Below are 25,180 nucleotides of genomic sequence, written 5' to 3'. Positions count from 1 at the left end.
CCATAGGAACAACACTATACAAAAAGTGAGATGGAGCTAAGCAGTGAGTGAAATTTTAGCTTTTAGTGACTCAGGATGAAATGAGGAGCCTTCTACTGGGAGCAGGCCACAGATGGATCTGTGTTAAGTGAATAAAGAACCTGCGAATGAAGAACTGCCCAAAGTAGGAGAAGACAGGTTCAAGACCTCTTAAGGAACCTGAAGGTGCATAAGTCCAGGGGACCTGACGAAATCCACCCACAGGTCCTGAGGGAGCTGGCGGACCAAGTTGCTAAGCCGCTTTCCATCATATTTGAGAAATCCTGGCAATCTGGTGAAGTTCCTGCTGACTGGAAAAAGGGGAACATAACCCCGATATTCAAAAAAGGGAAAAAAGAAGACCCAGGGAACTGTAGGCCAGTCAGCCTCACCTCTGTGCCTGGCAAGATCATGGAGCAGATCCTCCTGGAATCTCTACTAAGGCACATGGAAAATCAAGAGGTGATTGGAGACAGTCAGCATGGCTTCACCAAGGGCAAATCGTGCCTGACAAATTTGGTGGCCTTTTACAATACTGCCACAGACTTGGTGGACAAGGGCAGAGCAACAGACATCATCTACCTGGACTTATGCAAAGCATTTGGCACTGTCCCGCACGACATCCTGGTCTCAAAATTGGAACGTCATGGGTTCGATGGATGGACCACTCAGCCGATAAGGAAATGGCTGAATGGCAGCACTCAAAGGGTTGTGGTCAATGGTTCAGTGTCCAAATGGCGGCCACTGACGAGTGGAGTTCCTCAGGGGTCGGTACTGGGACCAGCGCTGTTCAACATCTTTGTCGGAGACATGGACAGTGGGATACAGTGCACCCTCAGCAAGTTTGCCAACGACACCAAGCTCGGTGGCACGGTCGACACGCTGGAGGGAAGGGATGCCATCCAGAGGGACCTGGACAGGCTTGAGAGATGGGCTTGTGCAAATTGCATGAAGTTCAACCAGGCCAAGTGCAGGGTTCAGCACCTGGGACGTGGCAATCCCAGGCACAATACAGGTTGGGCGGATAATGGCTGGAGAGCAGCCCTGAGGAAAAGGACTTGGGAGTGTTGGTGGATGAGAAGCTCAACATGAGCTGGCAATGCACACTGGCAGCCCAGAAAGCCAACCACATCCTGGGTTGCATCAAGAGAAGTGTGGCCAGCAGGTCGCGGGACATGATTCTACCCCTCTACTCTGCGTTTGTGAGACCCCACCTGGAATACTGTGTCCAGCTTTGGAGTCCTCAACACAGGAAGGACATGGACCTGTTGGAACGGGTCCAGCGGAGGGCCACAAAGATGATCAGAGGGATGGAGCACCTCCCCTATGAAGACAGGCTGAGAGAGCTGGGGTTATTCAGCCTGGAGAAGAGAAGGCTCCGGGGAGACCTCATAGCAGCCTTCCAGTATCTGAAGGGAGCCTACAGGAGAGCCGGAGAGGGACTCTTTGTCAGGAAGTGTAGTGACAGGACAAGGGGTAACGGTTTTAAATTGGAAGAGGGGAGATTTAGATTAGACATTAGGAGGAAATTCTTTACCGTGAGGGTAGTGAAGCACTGGAACAGGTTGCCCAAGGAGGTTGTGGATGCCCCATCCCTGGAAGTGTTTAAGGCCAGGCTGGATGGGGCTTTGAGCAACCTGCTCTAGTGGAGGTGTCCCTGCCCATGGCAGGGGGATTGGAACTCGATGATCTTTAAGGTCCCTTCCAACTCTAACCATTCTATGATTCTATGAATGAATACAATTAAATTATGATTAATTCTAAAAAAAGCTATGAAGCAGATTCAAATACAACTCCAAAAGACAGTGTTATCTCAGAGGTTATATAAACAGCTCTGAATTATACAGCAAAACAAAAAAAGACGCCACTTTTTTTTTACACAAAGAAAAAAGGATTTTCCAAGGGCAGACCAAATACAGTTTCTGCGGTTACATTGAATTAAAAGAGTCTAAGATGTGAGACAGAAATTAAGTTAAATCCATTGGCAATAACCTTCATCCAACTCGATCACAAGTTATATAAGGGATGCATTAAATATCCTTCAGTTTTGCCTATGCCCTACTTTAATCTGGGCTACCTACTGAATCTATTAACTTACTTGATTTCTTAATAAAAACTACAGTCTGAAAAATAAATAAAAATTCTGAAAAAGTACATCATCATTTATAATACAAAATCCTGGTACTCTTTAACTTTTAACGTACCAGTCCATTGGACAAAGAAAGTTCTGTGAAACTCTTGCCTGGTCAGATGGAAAGGACTAGGGAATAAAATATTTGGAATGAATGGTAAGAGAAAACATCCCAGGGAAAATCTGGTTAGGATTTACTGTTATTCTTCATTTATTGTTATCTTTTCCAAAAGTATTTCTTTCCATTATTAAAGATTTAATGAAATAAATCAGAATATTAAATAAAGACAAAGTAGGTTTGAGAAAGGAGTGGGAAGAAGGAAGATAAATTAAAATACTAATTCCTACCACAGTTCTGTGAGTTCATAAAGATGAGTTTATATAGTTCAAAATTCATGCCAAGACTAAATCTGTGTAATCTGGAAGCAGTGAAGTTTCCAGTGCTCATTAAGGAAAATGTCTCAAATTAGGATGGATAAAGAATTACATATTCTAGTCCTTCTATCATTTTTCAGGAGAGAGTGGGAAATAACAAGTCACAAACAAAGGTGAGAACCCAGACCACCTGTATGAAATTCTACAATATTTGTTCACATAGAATAAGAGTTAGTATTTGCTCAGAGCATGTGACTTGGAACTCAAGATATTTTGAGATGATACAATGTCTCAATACCAAGCTTAATATTTTGACCGATATCAGTAAATACCCTCCTGGTAATATAAGTAGAGGTTTAAATAAATAAATAAATAAGTGGAAAACAAACCACCACCAAAGCACACTATAAAACACACGCATAATAATAATAATAACAAACTCTACTGACCCTATGAAGACAGCAACTAACAATAATAAAGCAATTTAAAAGCAAGTATTTTTCTTGAGAAAAATAGGCAGACAGAAGTCTGCTAAAAAAGAAATTGTGTGAATGATTGCCCATAACTTAAAGATTCAGATAGCAGGAGTTATAGGGCACGTATAACTGCTAATCTCATGATGACCTTAAATTTTCCATGAAAAAAAAGATTAATTTAAAAGACTTGTTTCCAAGTGCAAAATCAGCTAACAATTCCTTGACTTTCTGAGTGGATGTGGATATGATAATTACCCCATGTTTGGACTGAGTGCTTCTTTTTGTACACAGGGATAAGGGCACCATACATATGGAAAAATGTATGAGCTTTCTTCCTTCTTCATCATAAGAAAGTTAACTTGGGGCCTCCAGAACAGGACTAAAAACGAGGAAAAGTCAAAAGCTTTCTCCTGGATTAAATAAGCAAGCAATTAAAGCATCTGAAAAAAGGTATACTGCATGAGATTTTAATGAAAAAAGTCACCATCTTTAACATGCACTGGACAAATGGTACCCAGCTATTCAGCAGAAGGTGGAGAAACCAAGTTGCTTACACTTAAAACGGCATTTCCATATAAGCATTTTTAATTGCTTTCAGATGCTTTTAGATCTTAGTAGTGATTAACTTCATTCAGCAGACATGAGTAAGTGCTTGTGTTCCAAAAGCTTGTAAATTGTTGGCACTTGGTCTAATAAAAGATAAAACTTCCATAAAAAATTTTCCTCTAGTTTCTTTAAACCAAAAACCATACTAGAAACTCAACAAGTCAAATATTCATCCTGGTAGCAATTTTGTAGTATAGCTACAAAACATGTTCTGTAATTGGCCGTGGACAGTACATGAAACAGAACTGGCCAGGAACTCTTCCTCAGGAGAAGATACAGATGAGGGTTTTTTTTTAGATTGAGAAAGATTGTAATAAGAAAAAGAGTTGTAAGTTGTAAGCTGTAGGATGCAAGCCTGCCCTCCAAGCCAAAGAACAGCTCTGAACTGTTTTATTTATTGGTACAGATGCAGCCATAAAAGTCATAGTCTTTACAGGAATAGTAGCCTAAATAGTAGCATCACTTGCCCAGACCTTCCTGGTGTATAAGTATTCAGGGTTTTTTTCATTTAAGAGTTATTTATTTTGGTTATAGATACATCACCTCCTGATAACAGTCTTTCCATATAAAATTTTAGCCCAGGTAATAATAGAAATCAATTTAAAGAGAAATCTAAGTAATTTACATTTTATATAAAAATGTTCTTATAGCTGTATTTTAAAAATAAAAAGCTAAATCCTATTTCATAATGAGTCATTCCATAATCCATAAACATGAAGCTCACATTGTTATATACTATAGAGGCAAAAGTGTTACATTTTTTGTCATTCACCTCTAGGAGTATGTTGTCCTCAGTGTGTTCAGCATCTGTATATCTGCGACTTCAAAGGCCGAATATAATTTGAGCTTTCAATAAAGGAAAAAAATTACTTTAAAAATTGTTTTGTCACACAGTGACTGAGTGCACAGGAACCACTGCTTTCTTCCACTTGAATGAAATATTAATCTACTAGAATCTTTTGAGATACTTTTCAAAGCAAATGTACTGATTCACAAGAAATCACCTTTCTCTTCTCAAATACTTGCATTGAATACTGACGGGATGCTGAAAATCATTTGGGGTTTTTCTTGTTTTTTTTTCTTTTTGTTGGTAGCCTAGTACTTGCAAAAAGAATGTACTGTTGTGATGCAGTAAGCCACCTGGTTATTAAATTGCCCAAGTAACATAGTCCTTTTATTCTTATATTCACATACATTTATTAAGCAAGGGCATAGGCAAAACCTACCATTGTTTGCACTGGGTTAAGCAGCTTTTCTCAACATCTGAACTCCAAGTGTGAGTGACATTACAGAGTCAGTATCCTAATACAGTAATTATATCTAGGTCTCCGTAAACTGGATTGATGTATCATAGCATATAAATTAAGGAATTAGTTTACAGTCAAAATAAAACATAAAAGTGACATCATCCTTTTTAGTAGTGTGACGTCATCCTTTTTAGTAGTGATGCTGTTTATTTTAGATCTAACCCTTGATCTAACCCATGGTTCCTAGCAAGGCAGCTCCAGTAACCTGATATAATCATAAATGAAGATTACTGGAACACGTAGCTGACACCACCTCATGGTTTGAATTCTGTATTTCCACTATAAGAGCCAGAAACATTCTTTTTAAAAAGCAGTCTGCAGAAAACAATGCTATTCTATTAACTTTCTTCTCACTAAGGGCAACTACATTGTCCAAACCCTATGTGTGGTCTTAGCGTCTGTGATAGCAGGCAGCATAACGAACATAAAGAAAAGGAAATTTAGTAGATGTGTCTGCCCATTTAAAACACTCCCTGCAACTTGTTCTACTTCCCCTATGTCAATCTAAATCTCAGCCACCACCTCATGAAAAGGTAATGTTGACAAAACCTTACTTTTCAGTAAAACTTGTCAGTACACTGTCTGTCTATCTGACATTGCTATGGATTTTGATGAGTTAAAATGACTCAGTGACATTATTAATTTTGTCTTGACTAGGTGCAGTTTTCCTTTCCCCAGCTTTCTCAGTCCTTGCATGCTACTGTTTTCATAGTCAGAAATTAATACATCATTAATTGATGACCTCATCAAAGCAATGTAATAACGGTAACATTCTCCTCAATCTAAGATTTTTTTCTAAATGTCCATATAGTCACATCTCTAATACTAGTAGTAGCAGTAACAGTTTATTCTTTGCTCACAGCTTAAACACAGTATCTCATTGCAATTAAGACTGTATTGAAAGGAGATGATTTAAGAGTTATTTGTAAAACATTCATAACTAAAAAACATTTCAGAAAGACAAAATAAAGCCTTCTGTATATGGACCGTTGAAAGAGGACAACCCCTGAAAGCAATGATACAAATACTGTAACAACATAGCTTTGTAGCTTCTCAATAGTCACAAATTAATAGACAACAGCAAACAAACGAACTTGTATTACATTAAATAAGTTTGTTATACCAACTCACAAAGAACTCTCTCTCTTCCATCCCCCTTTCTCTCTCTCTTTCTCTCTGTCTCACACACACATACACACAACATTTTTTTAGCCCCTTTCCATCCCACTCTGTTTGCCTTTCCAATTGCTGCCTCAGGCACACAGAAACGAACCATCGCAGCTACCTATTTCTGCATCTTGAAGGAATAAAAGAAGTCTTCTCACCTGAAGAAAGCAAAATGAGGTTTTCAAACTTAGCATTTGGAATGCATGGACCAACAGTTTTCATAAACCACAAGCTCTGGAGGCAGCTCCATGAGCAATAACTGACAGATCATTTTATATTTGCAATACAGTTCATTAGCACATCTTTCTATGTGCTTAACTTCACATTACAGTACAGTTCTGACATAAATACTCTCTGACTTCCAACCAAGAAGAAAGAAGTTAAGCAACTTGCAGACCATCTAGAATCAAGTTTGCAGAACAATTTGGCCCTGAAATCCTCAGCCCGAGACTTGAACCAGAACAACCTTCCTCTTCAAAAACCTTGTCCCAGTTAAGAATACTTTATGATAGCTCTAATATACTGCATAGGACAACATTAGCAACAACAATGCAGTGCACTGTCAACAACCGATAGTGGAGTCATTGTAATTCTGATAGTATGTTATCCTGTCTTACAAAATTCATGCAGGCAATGTTACTAGAGCTGCAAGTCATAAGGACAACTCCTAGTGACTGGCTGTCCTTGGAAAACTGACAAAGTTCATTTTGTGTTCAATAAGTTTCTTTCCTGTATCAAACACAGATAGCTTAAAACAAATATCAATAAAATCAACTAATACATTATTTAGGTCATTCTTCTTTTTTTCTTAAGTTGTAGTCTTCTAAAGTTGCTCAGGTATAATAATGCTTGCTTGCACACTTTTCTTGAAGATATCAGTTGAGTAAATTCGTAAGTTCACTTCCATCCTGTATCATATAACAAAAATGCCTGTGCTACCTGACATCTTTTCTGGTATTCCCTTCATATTTAAGTCTTTGGATGAGATCTGGAAAACTCCACATATTGTTCTTAACCAGGAGACAATCATATTAAAAAATGACATTTGACTCCACCCACCAAAAAAAAAACCCAAATCACAAAAGTGAGTTAAATACATTAAGCTGAAGTTTCTTCCTGTACTTTGGAGAATCCCCAAATATATGATAATGAAATCATGGACCATAAATTTGGAATAAATCTGAAGTCATCTTTTATTGAATGCAGTATGTAACACTGGTAGCAGATCAAATATAAAATGAAGAGAAAGAATATCATTCACCCTTCGTTGATCATGTCACGCAAGGACATAGGTAGTCTAATTCTACAGGAAAGAAGACAGGCATCTTGATAGCATCCAAGAGCTTCATGTCATCATGATGATGCAGAACCGTAGTTAGCAATGTGATGATACTCAGCTTTGTACCAAATCTTGCTACGCTTACTCTAAAGATCTCTACTATATTGCTATAGCAATCAACATCATCTGGTTAAGATATCAACATGTTTGTAAGACTAAGATATTATTCCAAATTCAGCAACTCAGGTTCATTTCTAGTGTCAGTGTTTAATAAAATAATATTCTGTATCTGATGTTTAGAACAGCAATGCACAGTTTACTCCATAAAAAGTTTGTTTTGAACTAATTAGAAATTAAATGATTGGGGATCGAATTATTTTGACTAAATAAATGCTCTCATTAAAAATCAAGAATGATTGGAGAAATATCAGGTTTATTATTAGAAATACTGCAAACATACAAGGACGATCATCTTGATGTTTTTCTATTGAAAGACTGCCTGAAATCTGAGCTACAAGACAATCTCAGCATTTCTCACAATTGGTAAGCTTACATTTTGCATAATTTAATTTTTTGAAACAATCAGTGTACTCTGCAATATATATCTTTTCAATAACTTTCATTTCAATTACAAATAATAGCATGTTGGAATTCAGTAAGCTATAGTAATCACTAGTAAACACTTCCATTACCAGGTCCAAATTTAGTCACTGATAACTTCACCACATACCTGACTTTAAGATTTCAATTGCTTTCTTTTGTATCAAGAGTTTGGTGGTTTGATTTGTTGGTTGTTTTTTTTTATTCTGTTTTGGTTTGCATGTTATTTGTTTTATAGGAAACCCTGATGGTAAAACACCTTCTTTTGAAAAGTGGGGGTCTTTTTCCCCAAGATGTTAAAGATACTTTTATGACTTGAAACAAGAAACTGGCATTTGGGTAAGAGTAGCTTCTAAAGTCAGAAACACATAATTTTTTTTCTGATCATGTTAAATTTACCCTGACTTAGCAAAGCTATATATATATAAAAACTATCACACATCATTAGAGGTTTTACTAATATCTTCTAATAGTTCAACTTTACAGAACATGGTCCTTAACTGGGATCCTACATAACTGATACAGAAATGTCATTCTTATGGGGAAATTCACAAATCAGTACCATTACACCCTCAGCCTTCAAAAGGCAAAATTATTCTGTGATCCAGGAAGAAACAAAAAATTCTTATCCCAGATTTTCCACTGAAAGGTAATAAATCTGTGCATAAAATTGTGATGTGCACAGTAGCTGAGTAGTTACAAGATGCAAGTAGAAGAGAGGATTCACTAGCTTATAACTATGGTGTAAAATAACTTCACTCCTCAGTTCCTTCTTGAGTACCTTGAGTGTGTCAAGGTACCTGACTACCTTCACTACTTAAATATTTAATTCCAGAGCCTCTTCTGAAGTGAACCAACTTGTTCCCTTTATATCAAAAAAGCTGGGAGCATTTCTGGAAATAGTTGAGTCGAGGGACTCCTCTCAACAGACAGTGGGTGAACCCGCATGAGGTTTGACTCTCTGACTTTTTACTATTTTCCAATAGTATCCTGTCGGCTTTGAATATATGTAGTGTTATATGACATAATACTGCAAAATGTACAAGTTCTTACTGATTTAAATTTATTAATAAAAAAGGTTCTATTTCTGCAAGTAATTCTTGGTTTTAAAAAGATTTTATGACTGAAAAAGCTATGTCTACGTGGTTTATTGTAAGCAAAGATACTCAAAGCCTTCTCATGCTCAGAAACGGCTAGAAAGAAAACAGTTGTCAAACGCAAATGTGGTTAAAAAGCTTTAGATTCAGAGACAGTTTATAATCTGCCTGCTTGGAGATCTTCCATACACTTGCCTATAATAAACCATGTAGTCACATACTATTTTCTTACAAAGAGCTACCTAAGTCACTGAATGTTCACAGGAATCTGATCCTTGGATTACTGGGACCGCAAAATAAATTCCTATAGGGCAATATTTTCTGCTCAAATACTATAATCAATTTCATTTTAATACAACATTTAAAATGAAGGTTGAGGAGTAAAATATCAAAAGTCAGAAAAGAATGAATTTGCGTATGCCTGAGATTAAACAGCTAAACACTCAAGTTCCCACTGTGTCTTGCATTCCTACCCTAATAGTTGCTGCAACAACTATTTGATTGGGGGATTTTTATCAAATTTGTGGCTACATGGGAAATCAACTTAATTATTAACTAGTGAATATAAGGGACTCATTGGACATTAAAACTAGTGAGCTTTCAGAACTGGTTTTCAGTGATAAAGTCCCTTGTGATAAAGTAGAAGATAGCTAGCCATTCAGCAGGATAATAATATGACAAAATTATGACAGCGTTTTCAGAAGAGGACAGGTGGCCTGAATTACACTTTAATTATGATTTTAAAAACTATGAAATAATATATTTACAGAGTCAGTATATCTTCTCACTGATATATCAACTAGTGAACATGATAGAAGCTTTCACATTAATTATAATGACTACTTCCTTAATGAAGTGCAAAAATGTTAGTGTAATCTGATTCAGTTTCTTGAATTAGGTTACAGTTTATCACTCTGAAAGAGGGATTTTGTTGCTTATTTTTACAATCAGTTAGTTCAGCCCCAATAAATAAACAGTATATCATCCTATAACACCAATCAAAAGCATTGCTAATGTTAAAAATGATTAAACACTAATAACCAAAACACTGTGTTAACATGGAATGCATTTTAAAAGAAGTGATAGCCACTCAATTTTATTAATGTTTGTCTTTTTAACCAACACAGGATCACAAAACACACACATTAAATAAAATAAATAACTGAATAATAGGTTTGCTTCTCAAAATTACTAGGTATATAACTTAAACTTTTAATTTCTAGCCCCTGGAATACTCATAGAAATCAACTCTCTTCCAATAAATTAAATACATTCTTAAGACCTTACAGGATTGAGTCTACCAGGAGAAAATACTTCCAACCACAGATTTTATTTCTTGGCAATATCCAATATGATGTGGATATAATAACAATAATAATTATATTTTAAACATTCTTTCAGTTCTGCCTAATACAACATCAATAACTGTGAGCCAGAGGAAATGAAATTATTTAATTATGTGATTAATCTTTCTTTAAACACCAAATAATTCCATCTTCTACTTCAGCAGAAATGTTGCCGCACTTTATCAACAGCTGCATCTGTGAACTCCATTTGTCCTCCAAACTGAAATAATCTATACAAAACCTTTCAACTCTCCACATACTCTAACCCCCCATAAAAATGCTTCGTGGCTGAGAGAGCTTTGTACAGGATGGAAGTTGGAATATACTTCTATTGATTCAGGCACACAGACAGAGAGAAAATAAGGATGAGATTAGAAATTACATTTTCAGATTATCACTTAAGAAGACAAAAAAGCAGAATAGAAGTTTAATATAGGAAAGTAGTTATAATTTGTACACATGAAACATTTCAGAGGAAGCTTAGTGTCTTTACACTGGAAAAGAAGAGTCGTATCAGATACGGAACAGGTGGACAGTAGTAACTATTGTAAAGCAAATATTTTCAAAATAATAATAATAATCATAATATTTATTAATAAATTAAACATGTAAGGTGCTTTTAAATTACTTTTCTTTTTAATTGACAAAGATGTATCTATATAGAGAGATATATGAAGTAGTATTCTTATCATGCCCTATGATAGTGATTTCCAAAGGCACATTATGTTCCCATTTTCTCTTTGAGAGAAAGATGCAGTTCTTGAAATAAGTACAAGACTTTTGTAGTTGTTTCAGCACCTGTAGATTACAGATAGGCCAAGCTGCAGAAGAATTGTCAGGACCTTTATAAAACACTTTCAAAACCTAAAATATTTAAGAATAATTACAAAATAAAAATAAAAATTGAAAACTGAAGGGACTTTCTTTTCAAATTTTGTATGAAAAAATAATGGAAATATCATTTTATATGTTATATAGCAACTACAGACAGAAAAATACGGAGCACAATGTATATCATACACTCCGCTCAGGAACTGCAGCACTGCTTTTCTGATTAATTACAATTATCTACCGTTTCAACTTTAGACAACTTTTGAAGCCTTCTAAGCACATTAGCCAAGAAAAGATCTGCAGTACGCAGAGATATGAGGATCAAAGTTAACTATGATGAGACATCTAGTTTTGGAAGGGCTTCAAGGCGTTATCCAGATAAGCCTGAAAAGTCAGTACACCTGTCTGAACCTACACCAAACTCTTCTTTTTTTCTGACTACATCATTTGTAACGTAGGCAGATTTTAATTCTCTGGATAATTCAAGAAGCTCTTCATTTCCTGTTACTACACACTTCTCACTTTGTCACACCTTCAAAGGCCTTACATTTATTTTAATAAACATAAGACTGTCTTTTGTCAGCTGTCCAGTCTTTTCTAAAGTTGGGAACATTCTATAAGTTGACTCTAATGGAAGACAGTGGTTAGATCAGCAATTGTGGGTAATACTTATGAATCTTGTGACAAAAATGGACAGAATATCACTCAAGAGGTGATCCTCACTTCTTCATTTTATGCTCCCTTAAAAAAAACATTATTCCTTTTTCTCTTTTGTTTTCCTTCTCAATGTATTCCCTAAATCTCAGCTTAGTCCCTAAACACTTCTCTAAACCAAATCCATTCTAACTGATGATGCAACATTCTCTGCATGAGTTTTCAGATTGGACCACTTTTGTACCATTATTATTTGCACACATAAACAATGCATGCAGAACCAGCCCCTTTAGAAACCAGGATTTACACCTTTAAATGTGCATCTCTGTATCATGCAGCAGATTTCAGGAAAAGGAAAATTTTCAAGTAAAAATCATACATTAAATCATAGCATTATGTATCCTAGATATACCTAATAATTGCAGATCTCTGTTATTTAAAGAGCATTAAATAGCACATAATTGTTTGTGTGATCACTTACAGTCTTTTGTAGGCAGGAAGGAAACTTAGTTATAATACTCAGATTATTAAATCAATCAGAAAGCTTAAAAAGAAGAATTTGTTACAAAAAAAAAAAAAAAAAAAAGAGAGAAAGAAAGGGGGGGAACCACTTAACAATGTGGTACTTTGATATTTTTTTTTCTGCTTAGAGCTGGATCCTAACAGGAAATTCAAACTGCATAAACTTCTCAAAAAAGGAGTCATCAGCCACAAAGATGGTTAAGGAATTGGAGCACCTGGCATATGAAGAGAGACTGAGAGAGCTTGGACTGTTTAATCCGGAAAAGGCTCAGGGGAGATCTTATCAATGTGTATGAATATCTGAAGGGGGTAGAGGAAGCAAAGAAGATGGAGCCAGGTTCTTCTCAATGTTGCCAAATGGGCACAAATTGAAATACAGGAAATTCCATTGAAAAGTAAGAAAAAAGATTTAGAGAGTAGTCAAACACAGGTTGCAAAGAGACATTGTGAAGTCTCCATCCTTGAAGGTGCTCTAACCCCAACTGGATGCAGCCCTGAACAACATGCTCTTTGTCACCCTACTTTGACCAGGGGAGGCTGGACTAGATGATCACTATCCATGCCTGCCAACCTCAACTGTTCTGTGGTTCTATGATTATACAGAGTACACAGTGAAAATATGGAGGAAAACGTTCACAAGCGACAAGAATTTTCTAGTATCAACGAATGTGGTAACACATAACTGCATCTACGTCATCTATTGCAGTTAGAGCAGTTCTTTCTTCATAGGGCTCTTACCGTGGTTTCTGGACTTACTTACAACGTAGCTGCACAAATGTTCATTGATTTAAACTCACACGATCAGATTATACACCTATTTTTATACTTGCCTGTCTATAAAATGCTGAAAGGACTGTCATGTAGTGCTGCTGTCATGATGTTCCTTACTTCTGCTGAGCCACAATCCATGGAACACTATACCCCAGAGTTTGTTGCTAACAGTGTCGGTGTTTGCATTTTTTTGTGCTGCTTGAGATTCAACACCACCACAATGGGAAAAAAACATGCTCACCCCTTCTGTTGTGGTAAGCCATGTAATGTGAAACCAGTTCAACCTTAATAGCGATTTCATTTAAACCTTTCCTCTTTTGCAAAATACTAACAAAGCATTACCATCCTAAAAGGATTTGATGAATGATAACCTTACATATGCCTATTTTCTTTAATTTTGAATTATTTTCTTCGGTTTTTTTTAATCATCATTTTAAAAAGATCTACATCTGGCTTTGTGGGCTGATATTCTAAGAAATTGGATCTGTGTTTTTAGTACCGTGTATTTTTATCATTAACTTGTTATGACCAGCTTTAAAGGACTAGAGAGGAATTGGATACTTTAGGCATTGGTTGTGGTTTTAAGCTGCTTTCTTAGAATAAAAAAAATGAGAAAAAAAAAAAAACCCAGAAGATATTATATCAAGAGGAGATCTGCTCTTATATATTAACTGTAACACAAAACCCCAAAGGATACTGTTGACGAAGGGTTTTTTTCCTGTCTCCCTCTTTTGGCCTGCTTATTTGTCTCTGACTTCTTTCATGTCATCTCCTTTCTACTTTTCACATGCATTTTTTCCTTTGATATTTTCTTGTCTTACTTCCCCCAAATAATTTCCCTTTTCTTCTGCAATTTTTGATCTCTCCTTCATAAACACAAATGCTTCTGCCCTATAAAGCTTGCTTTCTTTCCCCACATAGACCCTATCTATTATTCTCACGTTGCATTCACGCTGCAACTCTATCTCCTTTACTAGATTTCATCCTATATGTCCTTTCGTGTAAAGTATTTTAATCCCAATTCATTTTTTTTTTTGCTGATCACATCTGCCCAGACGACCACTGTGAGTCCTACCTATCTGACACCCTCCCATGCTTGCCTACACTCTCAGCCTCATCCATCCTTCCCTCTGCTTACTTTATAACTTTCTCTTACCAACCTTAGTTGTCCGATTTGTCACTCCTCGTGGTCTTTAGCATTTTGAAAAACTATAAATTTCTAATAAAATAACTCTGGCTATGTGTCTCTCTCACTATGTAAAGCAGCTCTTGAGCCCTAAGGCCAAGAGGCATGGCCTCACTTTTGCCCACAGAGCTAAACTCTCTTCACCTTCCTCCCTCCTCCAGATAAGACATTTGCATCCAAACTGCCAACAGTTTCTGGCGTATGGTATTTCCCAAACTGTGCCTTTTCCTGAGAATGTTAGCCAAACCATGCCAAGGACCGTGCTCATACTTAAACAGACAGGTGATCATGGGCATGCATTCAAACATCCAGCCATCTATCCGATCTCCGATACCCAGCAAATTTCCTCTCTATTAGAATCTGTCTAGTTTATTATCTTTCCTTTACAGAATCACAGAATGATATGGGGTTAGCTATGCAAACAAGTGGGGAACAACTCAGGAAGAAGTGGAAGCTCAGGTGAGCTTTGCTGAAGCAAGTGAGAGAATTTAAGTCATCTGTAACAGATGTAGTGCTGAGAGACACGGTTTAGTGGTAACTTGGTAAGTCCAACTTAACGGTTGGACTCGATGATCTTAAAGGTCTCTTCCAAACAAAACGATTCTATGATTCTGTGAAGAGAGAGAATGTGGCACCACCATCAGCAGCTTGACCATTGGGTGCCTCCATCTTCAGCTGGCTCAGTTCATCTCCTTCCTGCAACACAGCCCTTCTTAGTTTATCTATGTCTAAGGAGCAAGTCACTGCTAGGAGATGTTACAGTAACTTTCAAAAGAAAATACTAGTTTGAGAAACAGATTGTTACATGACTTTAGTATATGGCCTCAGGAGATGTATCAAAAATAGAATTTCAGGATGAAAAATTAAGAAAGACATGTGTGCAGTATGGAGTTATTTTAACTAACTCAGTTTCTTCTGGCAACTATATTCATGATGACATTATCTAATTAAGCAAAGCAGCAAAAATAAGATATCTGATCTATTAAAAATGAATAGGGAGATTATTGTCTAATGATAGGTAATTCATGCTTTGAAAGGTTTTTTGTTTATAAAGAAAAAGAACAGGGGAAAAATTATAAAGGATTATTATTTGCTCAGTTATTTGTATTTTGAAGTACTGAGCTGCCACAGTTTCCATCACATACAATACATTTATGTAACAATAATGTTACATTATGGAACTCCGTTGTGATATTTGGTTGCTGGTTTCCTAGACTGTTAATTTATTAACAAGTGGATATAAGCCAAGCGTTCAAAAGATTGCCCGTGTGAAGGTGTTTCTAACGATCCTACCTGTTGGCGGGATGATTCCAGGAGACATTAGGCCTGGGACAGAATGTGGCATGATATGAGAATTCTCTGGGGAGGTGACACTTTGAGTCCTCTTAGGAGGCCTTCCAGGTCTAGAACTGAAACAAACAAACAAAAAAATTTTCACAATTAAGCTGTTGTCTTACACATCATTTCAAAGTTGTTTCAAGTGGTAACATGGACTGTAAATAAATTTGTTTCAAGGACGGTTGCTTTTGCAGTTAGATGTAATAGACTTCCATCACTAATTAGATTACATGCTGAATTCATTTTCCTCATTGAAGATCAGCCGCTCTTGATGCATAATTCATAGCCTGCACCTCGTTACCTGCTTCTTCATATTAATATCTATACACAGTTTGAATTGCCTCGTTTGCATATGCTAAAGTTCTGCATGCAGCCTTCAGCACGAAAATTATGCACTAACTTGTAATAATTATTACAGTCAGCCTGCTATTGATTTATGAGACTTTTAAAAACCAAATATGTGTAGTACTTGTAATGAATGATATTTTAAGGTTCTTCAGGAAATTAAAAGGCAATGGCTGCCTAAGGAAATGTTCTGCTTGTTTGATTTAATACTACAGTTAGCTGGGAGGTGGAATGAAAGAGTGATTCAGACCTATAGCACATTTTTCGATGATATGTTTTATTACTTTGCACTGCTAGCCTGATATCTAGATGATAAATGACAATACATATCTAATGTGTGAAAAGGTCTTGCAATTTCTTTATTTTTTGTCATTTAAAAGATAAGTCAAGTTATCATTTAACCCTTATTCTATTTAAAGTGAAAATCTCACTAAGACACCTTACTTTAAATATACTACTTTATGTCAGAAAGGACTCAGAATTATTTGTAAGATATTGTTGAGCAACTGCCATCATAGCAGCTTATATCTGTCCAGTATGGAAAAATAAAGGGCTTCAGGTTTAAGCACTCCTTGTCTGTTAAATGCTCACATACACAACTTTCCATCTCCTGGACTGCGTAAGTAGCATACAAATTAGATACAGATTACAATGAAAATACTTATTACCCACTTACATGCAAATATGTACCTGCTACATACAATGCATATCCAAAGGCTTGTATTCTTATGTATAGATCATAGCAGGGTACTACTGCAACATCCTACAACTGCTTATTTAGGGGACACTGTGGAATAACTTGACAGAAAAAGGTGACGTGCAGTTCTAACACTGCAGTGTTAACCTACGCTTTGCCAAATGTTTGAGGTTCATCATTTGTTTCAAAACAAGAAAGAAAAGAAAGGTGGCTATGAAAGGTTTTGCTCCTTAGGTCCTCACACTAACAAAACTCTCATCAAGGATAATGGCATTTGTAGTTATGCTGGGACTGCAGGAGGCAGAAAATAAAATACCTCTGTTTTCTGTTCATGTTCATTCCCCTTGTGTTTGGAAATACCCCTTTTTTTTTTTTTTTCTTTTGCTACTTCTACAAGCTACCTTTAATAAACCAAAAACAATCAAAGTACAGGGCATTTTCTTGGAGTTTAATGACTCAAGGCATTGAGTCATTAACCTTAACTGATCATTAATTCCCAACTTAATGTCCTGAGCTGAGGTCATTATTAAAATTATAAGCTTGATAATTTCTTTGATTGGTTTGGTATTTTTGATTTTCTTTAATACAAACAAAATTGTCTTATGTTCACAACAACAAGAAAAACAGTTGTAGAAAAAGAATATTATCTTACTCCAGCTCACAGAACCAAATTAAGTGTCTTCCGTCTTTCTTTGAAATTTCCTTTGTGATTTACAATAAAAACAAACATACCATGAATACACATAAAACTGATAAAAACATCATAGACAAAAATGATCTGATTTAAATGGAGTGTTTCTAATATATTCACCCACCAAAAAAATGCCACTACGTAAGAAAACTTTAATGGCTTAATTTAAATACCTATGAAGATGCGCTGTTCTCAAATCACCGCTGTGATATAAGTATGGAAGGGTCTGACAACAGCGTAAAAAACACAAGCTGGGTGCCATAGCATAATGCACAACCCACCAATGACTTCCAAGTCTTTAAAAAACAAGTTCACTCCTGCAAAGATTCTCTTTGAAGAATTAATGCTTATTACCGAATATAGCCATGCTGATGTCTGAATGCTTCTGTCTTTGATTTTGAGGAATAAAACCACCCCTCTTCAAAGCCTAAGAGAACATATCCATAGACCAAATCTGTAAACGAAGGTCAGCAGCAAATTATAGGTGAGTGCTATTGAAATATCCAAGGCAAAACTCCTCCTTTGGTTGCCTTCTACCATCGAGTTGATTGTGCCGCTCTACACTAAAAGGGCTGTCATACTAAAAGCCACAAATGAGCCCAGCAACCCAACTCTACCCCATGATTTATCTCAAACCTTACCAAATAAGTCCTAAATTCCCAATTCCAATCCAACTAACTATATTTAAATGAAATTCCTGAGACATAAACCTCTTTTATCCTGATACAATTTTTAAGCACTAACTCCAGTTTACTCTAATAAGACCTTTATCTATTTAAGAAACGGTTTTCCTTTCAGGCAAAAAAACAAAGGCAGAAAAACAAATGTAAGAATTATTTCTGAAGGTCTGGAAGATCTGATTTAGAGTCGCAGCAGACTAAAATAAGCACACACTGATTATCCCCGATAACTGATTAAATAACAATAATTGTCTTAGTCTGTTATTTATAGTATGTACTTGTTTCATTAACCAAATTCCTAACTTGAAATACTACCACTTTATAGATCTGTTTTCAAACTATAAGACTTGCAAAAATTTTGTATGAAACATTACGAAAGTTATGGGGAAAAATCTATGTAAAAATTACTTTCAAAAATAGTAACTTTGATTCTATTTGAAAACTTGCATGTTTTGTATTTCATTATCATTTTTATAGCTATATGATAAACTCTTTTAAAAAAACATTAAAAGCATAGCAAATGAGTTTAACTATCATAAACAGAATGATAAAAATAGCTTAATGAATCATTTTGTTGGTGTTTTTCCTAATCTTGTGTATAGTAAAGACCTACTTATTTTTACATTAGAACAAGTTCACTTTCATTCCAAGATAAGAAGCCTGCTTCAAGGTACTCACATTCCTATTTTGTACCAAAATCAGTTGATTTGTCTTCATATTAAAATGAAATATAATTTAAATAGGTATGAGTTGATTTGTTATGGAAAAGATATATTTAAATGCCAGAGCAATGTAAGTTACTCTTCCAGTTCATGTCACTGAGATACAAAAATCATCATTTAAGAACTGTTGATAATGCTCTTTTTACTCATATTTAAACGTTGTATGTAAGTTTTTACAGAGATATAAAAGATACTATGAGGTTTTGTCCTTTATCTGAATAGAATTATTGGAAGAATAACACTGGTCCTTCTGAAGACACATTTGACTTCTTAAGGTAATGCTAATTATCTCAATGGGTAAACTACTCAAAGCTGACTCATTTTGATTTTGAAGATGATTACAGTTTGGATTTTTTAGAGCTAAGATAAACACAATGAAGTGCCAAAACTCAAAGAGCCAACATAAGTCTTGTGAATACGTAGGATCATAGTACAGAGAAGTCAAGGAGTCTTTTGGGACTTTGCAAGAAGACGCTAGAAGAAACAGACCTACATCTGGAAGACATAGCTGGTCTTCATCTCTACTGTTTAATTTTTTGAAGATTAAATTAGAGAAAGCAGAAATTAGACAATTTCAACAAAGATCGAAGGAAGCCACAATGATTAACTGACCTGAGAAGAAGTAAAACGGAAGTTACCAGTTCTTTGTTTATCCATTAAAAAGGATATGTAATGGAAACATTGTCACTCTTTCTGCTTTTAGAACTATAAATATGTAAGTTAGATTTTTTTTCTCTCTAAAACTCAAGTTTTCACGTGTGAGATATCATAACATATGTTAAGAAGAAAATGAAAGCTTCCTACAGGACCACTTATTACTAACTTAGTTTTTAAAGTGAAGCACCTAAATGCATTTAGCTCCCTCAAAACTCATCTGCCTTGTATAGACTTGTGTAAGCACTGTATCAAAATTTGCACACACTTTTTTCAGGGCTTAGAAGACATTCCCACAGACAACTAATCTTTATGTTTGTAGACAATTATCACGATTTACAATTACAATATACCATTATGTGACAGGAGAACTAAAGGTGCAGACTGGTGAATCTTGAAACTCTCAAAATGAGAGGGAAATATTTTCTTCACTGGCATCACCTAGTTAGATATTTAGAACACTTTCCAGAACCACTGAAAATAAATCCATCAATTTTTGGTCAGATTTGTATTTCATCCCTTCGACTTTCACAAATACTTCATGGAATACTATGGCTCTAGCATTTTCATCTTTGAAGGAAAGGGCGTATACATCTTCTGCACTGTGACTGGCATGAAAGGTACAGAACATGAGAAGCAATTTAGAGTATATTGTCTTAAAATACAGCAAATTCTCTGAAGTAGTTCTTTTTTTGGTCTTTCAATCAACATATATTATTCTTACATCCTTCCTGTGTTACTGAATCTAGACAACAACAGATGGCTGAATTAAAGAATAAAAAATGGAAGAATCAGTGGTTATTATCAGCTAAAATGTTGTGCTTTGATTATACTTTTAAAGTTTTATACACCTCCAATTGCATTATCAAAGTATGAGCTTGCTCCTAGAAATCACTTTGATAGTGTGAAACAATTAAAAGCAGACATAATCAGCAGAAGATCTGGTCCTGCACAATCATGTGGAAAGAGGTGAAGGGAAAAGAGGTACGGGTTTATCCACAGGCTTTAAAAGTAAACAGATTGAGCCTACTTTTCATTCATTTCTTTTCACTATCTGCCAGAAGACAGCCATGGCTTTAAAATTTAAGGGTATTATCCTTGAAAGCCTTAGACACATAGACTTCCTCCCACTGTTAGATTTCTTTTAGAGGTCGGAGCACCACGGTTGGCTCTAAAACAGCTGAAACTCTTCAGGAGTAGTATATACCTCTCAGAGTACGTAACTAGCATTTTATAGATGACTGATTGCATGGCGAAACATGTACTATAAAATGAAAAGAGTGCGCAACAAAGTTCAGATAATGCTGTGATTTACCTTTCTGATGTCCTGACTTTGACGAATAATTGTGCAAAATTAACGCTGGATGAACAAAGTTGCACTCTTTAGAATTATTTTTATTCAACTCATGAAGTATCCCTAAAGAAAACAGCAACTCTGACCAGCTGTAGGCAGGCAAACTGCTTTTCTAGCCAAAACTAATTATTTTCAGGGCTGGTTTTCAACATTTACAGTTTTATTTTTAACCTTGTCTGTGAGCAAGTTTAGTGCACAGAAATACTGTCCTCATTTGAAACTGAGCAAACATGATGCAGTGAAGCTGCCATTGGCCAGGCAGTTTTATAATCAGTAATACTGGGGGGTGGTGGGGAGAGTTACACTCTGAAGGTGATAGGCAGCAAATCTGTAACAAGCATTTGGTGTATTTATTTAATGTATTTTTTATGTTCTTAGAACTGCTTAGAACAGCTTTGAATATCAATATCAATTTTAGCAACATCAGCATTTATGCATCTCATTTAGGTACATATTGAAAATCTAGGCTTTATTTCTCAGCTGTTCTACCTCCCCTCAGTACTTCAAAGCCTGAGACAGAATTTTTGACCTCAAAGAAGCTGGCTGAATGAAAGTTAGGCAAACGGCCACTGGAAGGGGTTATTACGTGTTCGACACACGACGGCCACTGCAAAAGGGCTGAGGATGTCACAGCCTGAGGCTACCTGCTGACTTAATACAAAGACAGGGGTGTCCTGTGACAACCTGTAACCCAAGACAGTGGACTCTTCCCAGACTGTATACATGGTGTTTCTGGTTTCTGGGACAACTTCCATGCTGCTCTCAGCGTCATACGTGCAGCCTTCACGCTAATAAGACTTGAGCCAAGGGCGTGTCAATCCTGAAAAATAAGGTCTAGGAAGACTGAATAAACCTTTTGTGTAATTTAATTCCTTTCGTTGGAAAATGCTTGCCAAGGTAACTTTCATAAATATTTCTAATGCACTGAACTAGCATTTTAAAGGCAAAAAAATGACAACGTACATCGATCTAAACCTTATACTTTACTATTTAAAGTTTTTCCCTTCTACTCCCACTCAAGAACAAAGCGAAAGAATGCATTTCTAATACTGGGTATATATCTATTTTGGCAGTTAGTAAAACAAACATTAGAAATCACACCATGTCCTTTTTACTTGCAGGAGTTGTATAAAACAATAAAACTCTCAGTGCAATAACCTTAAATTTATTTTTCTTCTCACAGTCAAACAGAAAATGTTCTCACACAATAATTAGTGCTGAACTGATGATATATTAGAAGGAGTTACTGAGACAGCAAACAGTGCTGATAAAAATAAATACAAAGATCTGTTTAAAAATCTTCACAAAGAAGTATATGAACGATCTTCAAAAGAACTAGATTGTATTACAGGACTGAGTAACAGAGAAAGCATACTGCATAATGCATTTCATTAACAGAACACTTTCCTGCTATTTTTGAACCAAAATGGCCAAAACTGGATATTCGGTCAGAAATGCAGTAGCAGTTTATTAGTGGTCCAAATAATTAAGCTAAATGGAATAAAATATATTGCACTCCATATCCCATTCCAAAGCCATTTACTGCAGTAATAGACAAGCACTGGTTAGTACTGGGATACTCAGCTTTTGGGGGGTAGAGAAGACCTTGTGGAATTATTTCTTTTCCTAACAGACCAGTCGTGTAAACATCACGTCATTTCCATCTTCCTCAACACTGCAGCCCAAACCACTCTACTTTTCAGCAAGATCAGGAATATTCTCGGTAGAAGTGTACAAGATACAAGGTGCAAGAGTGCAAGAATATATAGAATATATATTATAGCAACACCTCCCAGCTCTCACTTGATGGTTGAAGTCCCACTACAAACACAATGAAAGAGTCTAAGAAAAAGATTCTGCTTGACTGACTATACTACTTGAATCTGTGAATGACCTAAAGGGCAAGAAAGCAAATAAAACCAGTTAGAAAGCTGAGCATTACTGGAGTAAATTACAGTACCAGATTTGAATACAGCTGTGATCGTACGTAAGTTTAAAATATTACTAAAATGTGACTGTTCTCTTAACAAAATTGAGATCTGTAAGCCATCTATTGGAAAGGGAAAAACAGATAAGAAATTAATCTAATTTTGTTGGGTGGCAGAATTATGATGTCAGAAGTAAATTAAGCCAAAAAGTTCACTGCTTCATCTAATTAGCCGAAACACTAGATCTGCCTGAAAGTTCTTAAAACGTTTAAGTATGTTGGCTCTCATGATTATGTAATAACTGTGAAACACAAGCCTCTGACGATGACAGCCATACAAGCTAGAGCAGAAAGTAAGTCTGAATGAACAATGAAATGTAATTATTAAACAGAACTCATGTATAAATTCAAACCATATTGATATATTTTCACTTGATACAAACATTGCTTCAGTACAGAAAGAGTACTCAGAATATGCATAGAAGTACAGAAATCACAGCACTAGAGATCCTGAAGAAAGTTATTTAGGAATATTGGCAATAGCAACAAGAAAACCTTGCAAAATCATATTTATTTCCTCTATTTACACTGTTGTCTTTTCAGAATAATTCTTGCAATTACAAAAAAAAAAAAAAAAAAACCTGTACAAAAAGCAATGATCTAAAGTGCATGCTTCCCACAAATGCTCTTTCTGTCAAGTTATAACAGATGCCTTTCCCATTTCACTCAACCTTACAGCACAAACCGCACCCATAATTTAAATATGCAAGCTAAATGATTCCTTCTAACAGTGTTATTCACCCACATGAAACCCCAAAGTATAACAGATGCAAAGCTTATTTTTTCCTCAACTGTTTTCATCTTTTCTTAGGCTTTTAATTCTAAGAACATCCCCTCAAAACAACATCTACTATGCATATTATAAAAGTGTCAAGCATGGAGCTTACAGGCCAGAAAGGCAGGTTAGATCCATAATGACACAATCTAAAAGAATTTTAAGTTTTCATTTTTTAAAAAAGTTTCTGCTCCAAGTTGCTGAGATGATTCTTAATGTGGAGCAAGTGTAACTGATGTGGTTATGTCTGTTAAGAGTCTGCAGATGGCCTGAAACAATGATTTAAATGTATGAACTTTAGTTGGAATGAACGGTCCTGCTTCAAGGCTTGTTTTCTAACCATCTGCATTCATCTCTGCATATAACTTGCACATGTAATTACAAATTTGTGAACATAAATCAGATAATTGCATGTACAAATAACCAATTAGACTCAAAGCAGAATTAGGCCATACAATAGCACGCTCCTCTTTTGAACACACATATAACCATACATAACATAAGCGAGTATCTTCATTTAAGAAATTTTTGTTTAACCCGTTTAGAAAAATAACACCTGATTTGTTTTCCAGTAGGACATACCGGGCAGCAGCTGCCATTTTGAGATCCATTTGAAAAAAAAAGAACAGAAATACAAGAAGAAAAAACACCTACATATGAAACAAGCCCACCATTGCTCAAGGGGTCACAGAGCTGGTGTTCATTACCACCTGTATTAAATTAAAGACAGATAAACATTTCAATGCTGATTTAAGCTCAAGTAAGAAAGAAAAAAAATATTGTACTATTCAAGGTAAGTATTTTGCAAAAATACTCTGGTTGTCCTGGCAGTATGTTAATTAATATGTTATTCTTATTCATAACAGTTGATAATGGAGTTCTATCATATAAGTGTATCCACTGTAATATCTGAATGCATTCATCACTTAATTGGCCACAGTTCTTCTCGTGAAATGCTGAAACAAGTGAACTGTCACCTTTTTAATGAAGCTGCCTATATCTTAAACCCTTTGCCCTTTAAAAAACTATTTATACTCAAAATGAAAAATTTTATTCTAGCTTCTGCCAGAGACTGTGGTTAATGTTCACTGCCCTCTATTCACCTTATTTTTAATTCTGAAAACCCACACTCATTAACCGTACACTTCCAAAGAATTGCTGGAACCACCTAAATAAAAGCTTAAAAGTGACTTTTATTGTACATTTGAGAGTAACAGTAATGATATGAAATACTGAGAAGACTCTCCATTAGTCTGTGTAGCTGCAACTGCAAAGCTGATGAAACACAGATAGATGGTATCCATTAAAATCAAGAACTTAAATGTCTAAATAAGGTGTTTTGTATTTGCGTATACGTATAAATACAAATCTATGAATGAATCAACTAGATGAGTAGTGAACATTAAAATGGCAGGTTTCTCTGAACAGATGATATCTAGGGCCAGAGTGAGATATTTATGTTGAGCAGCACTGTCCAAGTAACACTGGTGAAAAGAGTCTCCTGCGACTGAATGCACTCCTATCTGATATCCACAAGCAAGTCCTAAACTAAAAGTTAATGAGTATGCACA

At 35.7% G+C, this 25,180-nt stretch overlaps 1 protein-coding gene across 2 annotated transcripts in view; it reads right to left on the bottom strand.

The window, feature by feature from the left end:
* Positions 1–25,180, bottom strand: part of DACH1 (dachshund family transcription factor 1) — a 364,785-nt gene that overhangs the window by 194,561 nt on the left and 145,044 nt on the right. For both annotated transcript variants that reach the window (XM_074159858.1, XM_074159866.1), the window contains exon 2: positions 15,660–15,775. In XM_074159858.1, coding sequence (XP_074015959.1) covers positions 15,660–15,775 — 116 coding nt within the window. The remainder of the gene's footprint in view (positions 1–15,659; positions 15,776–25,180) is intronic.

The sequence above is a fragment of the Numenius arquata genome, chromosome 1 (genome assembly GCF_964106895.1).
Source record: "Numenius arquata chromosome 1, bNumArq3.hap1.1, whole genome shotgun sequence".
Classification (NCBI taxonomy): Eukaryota; Metazoa; Chordata; class Aves; order Charadriiformes; family Scolopacidae; genus Numenius; species Numenius arquata.
Note: the sequence above shows the minus strand (reverse complement) of the source record. Positions and strands in the feature narration are given on the sequence as shown.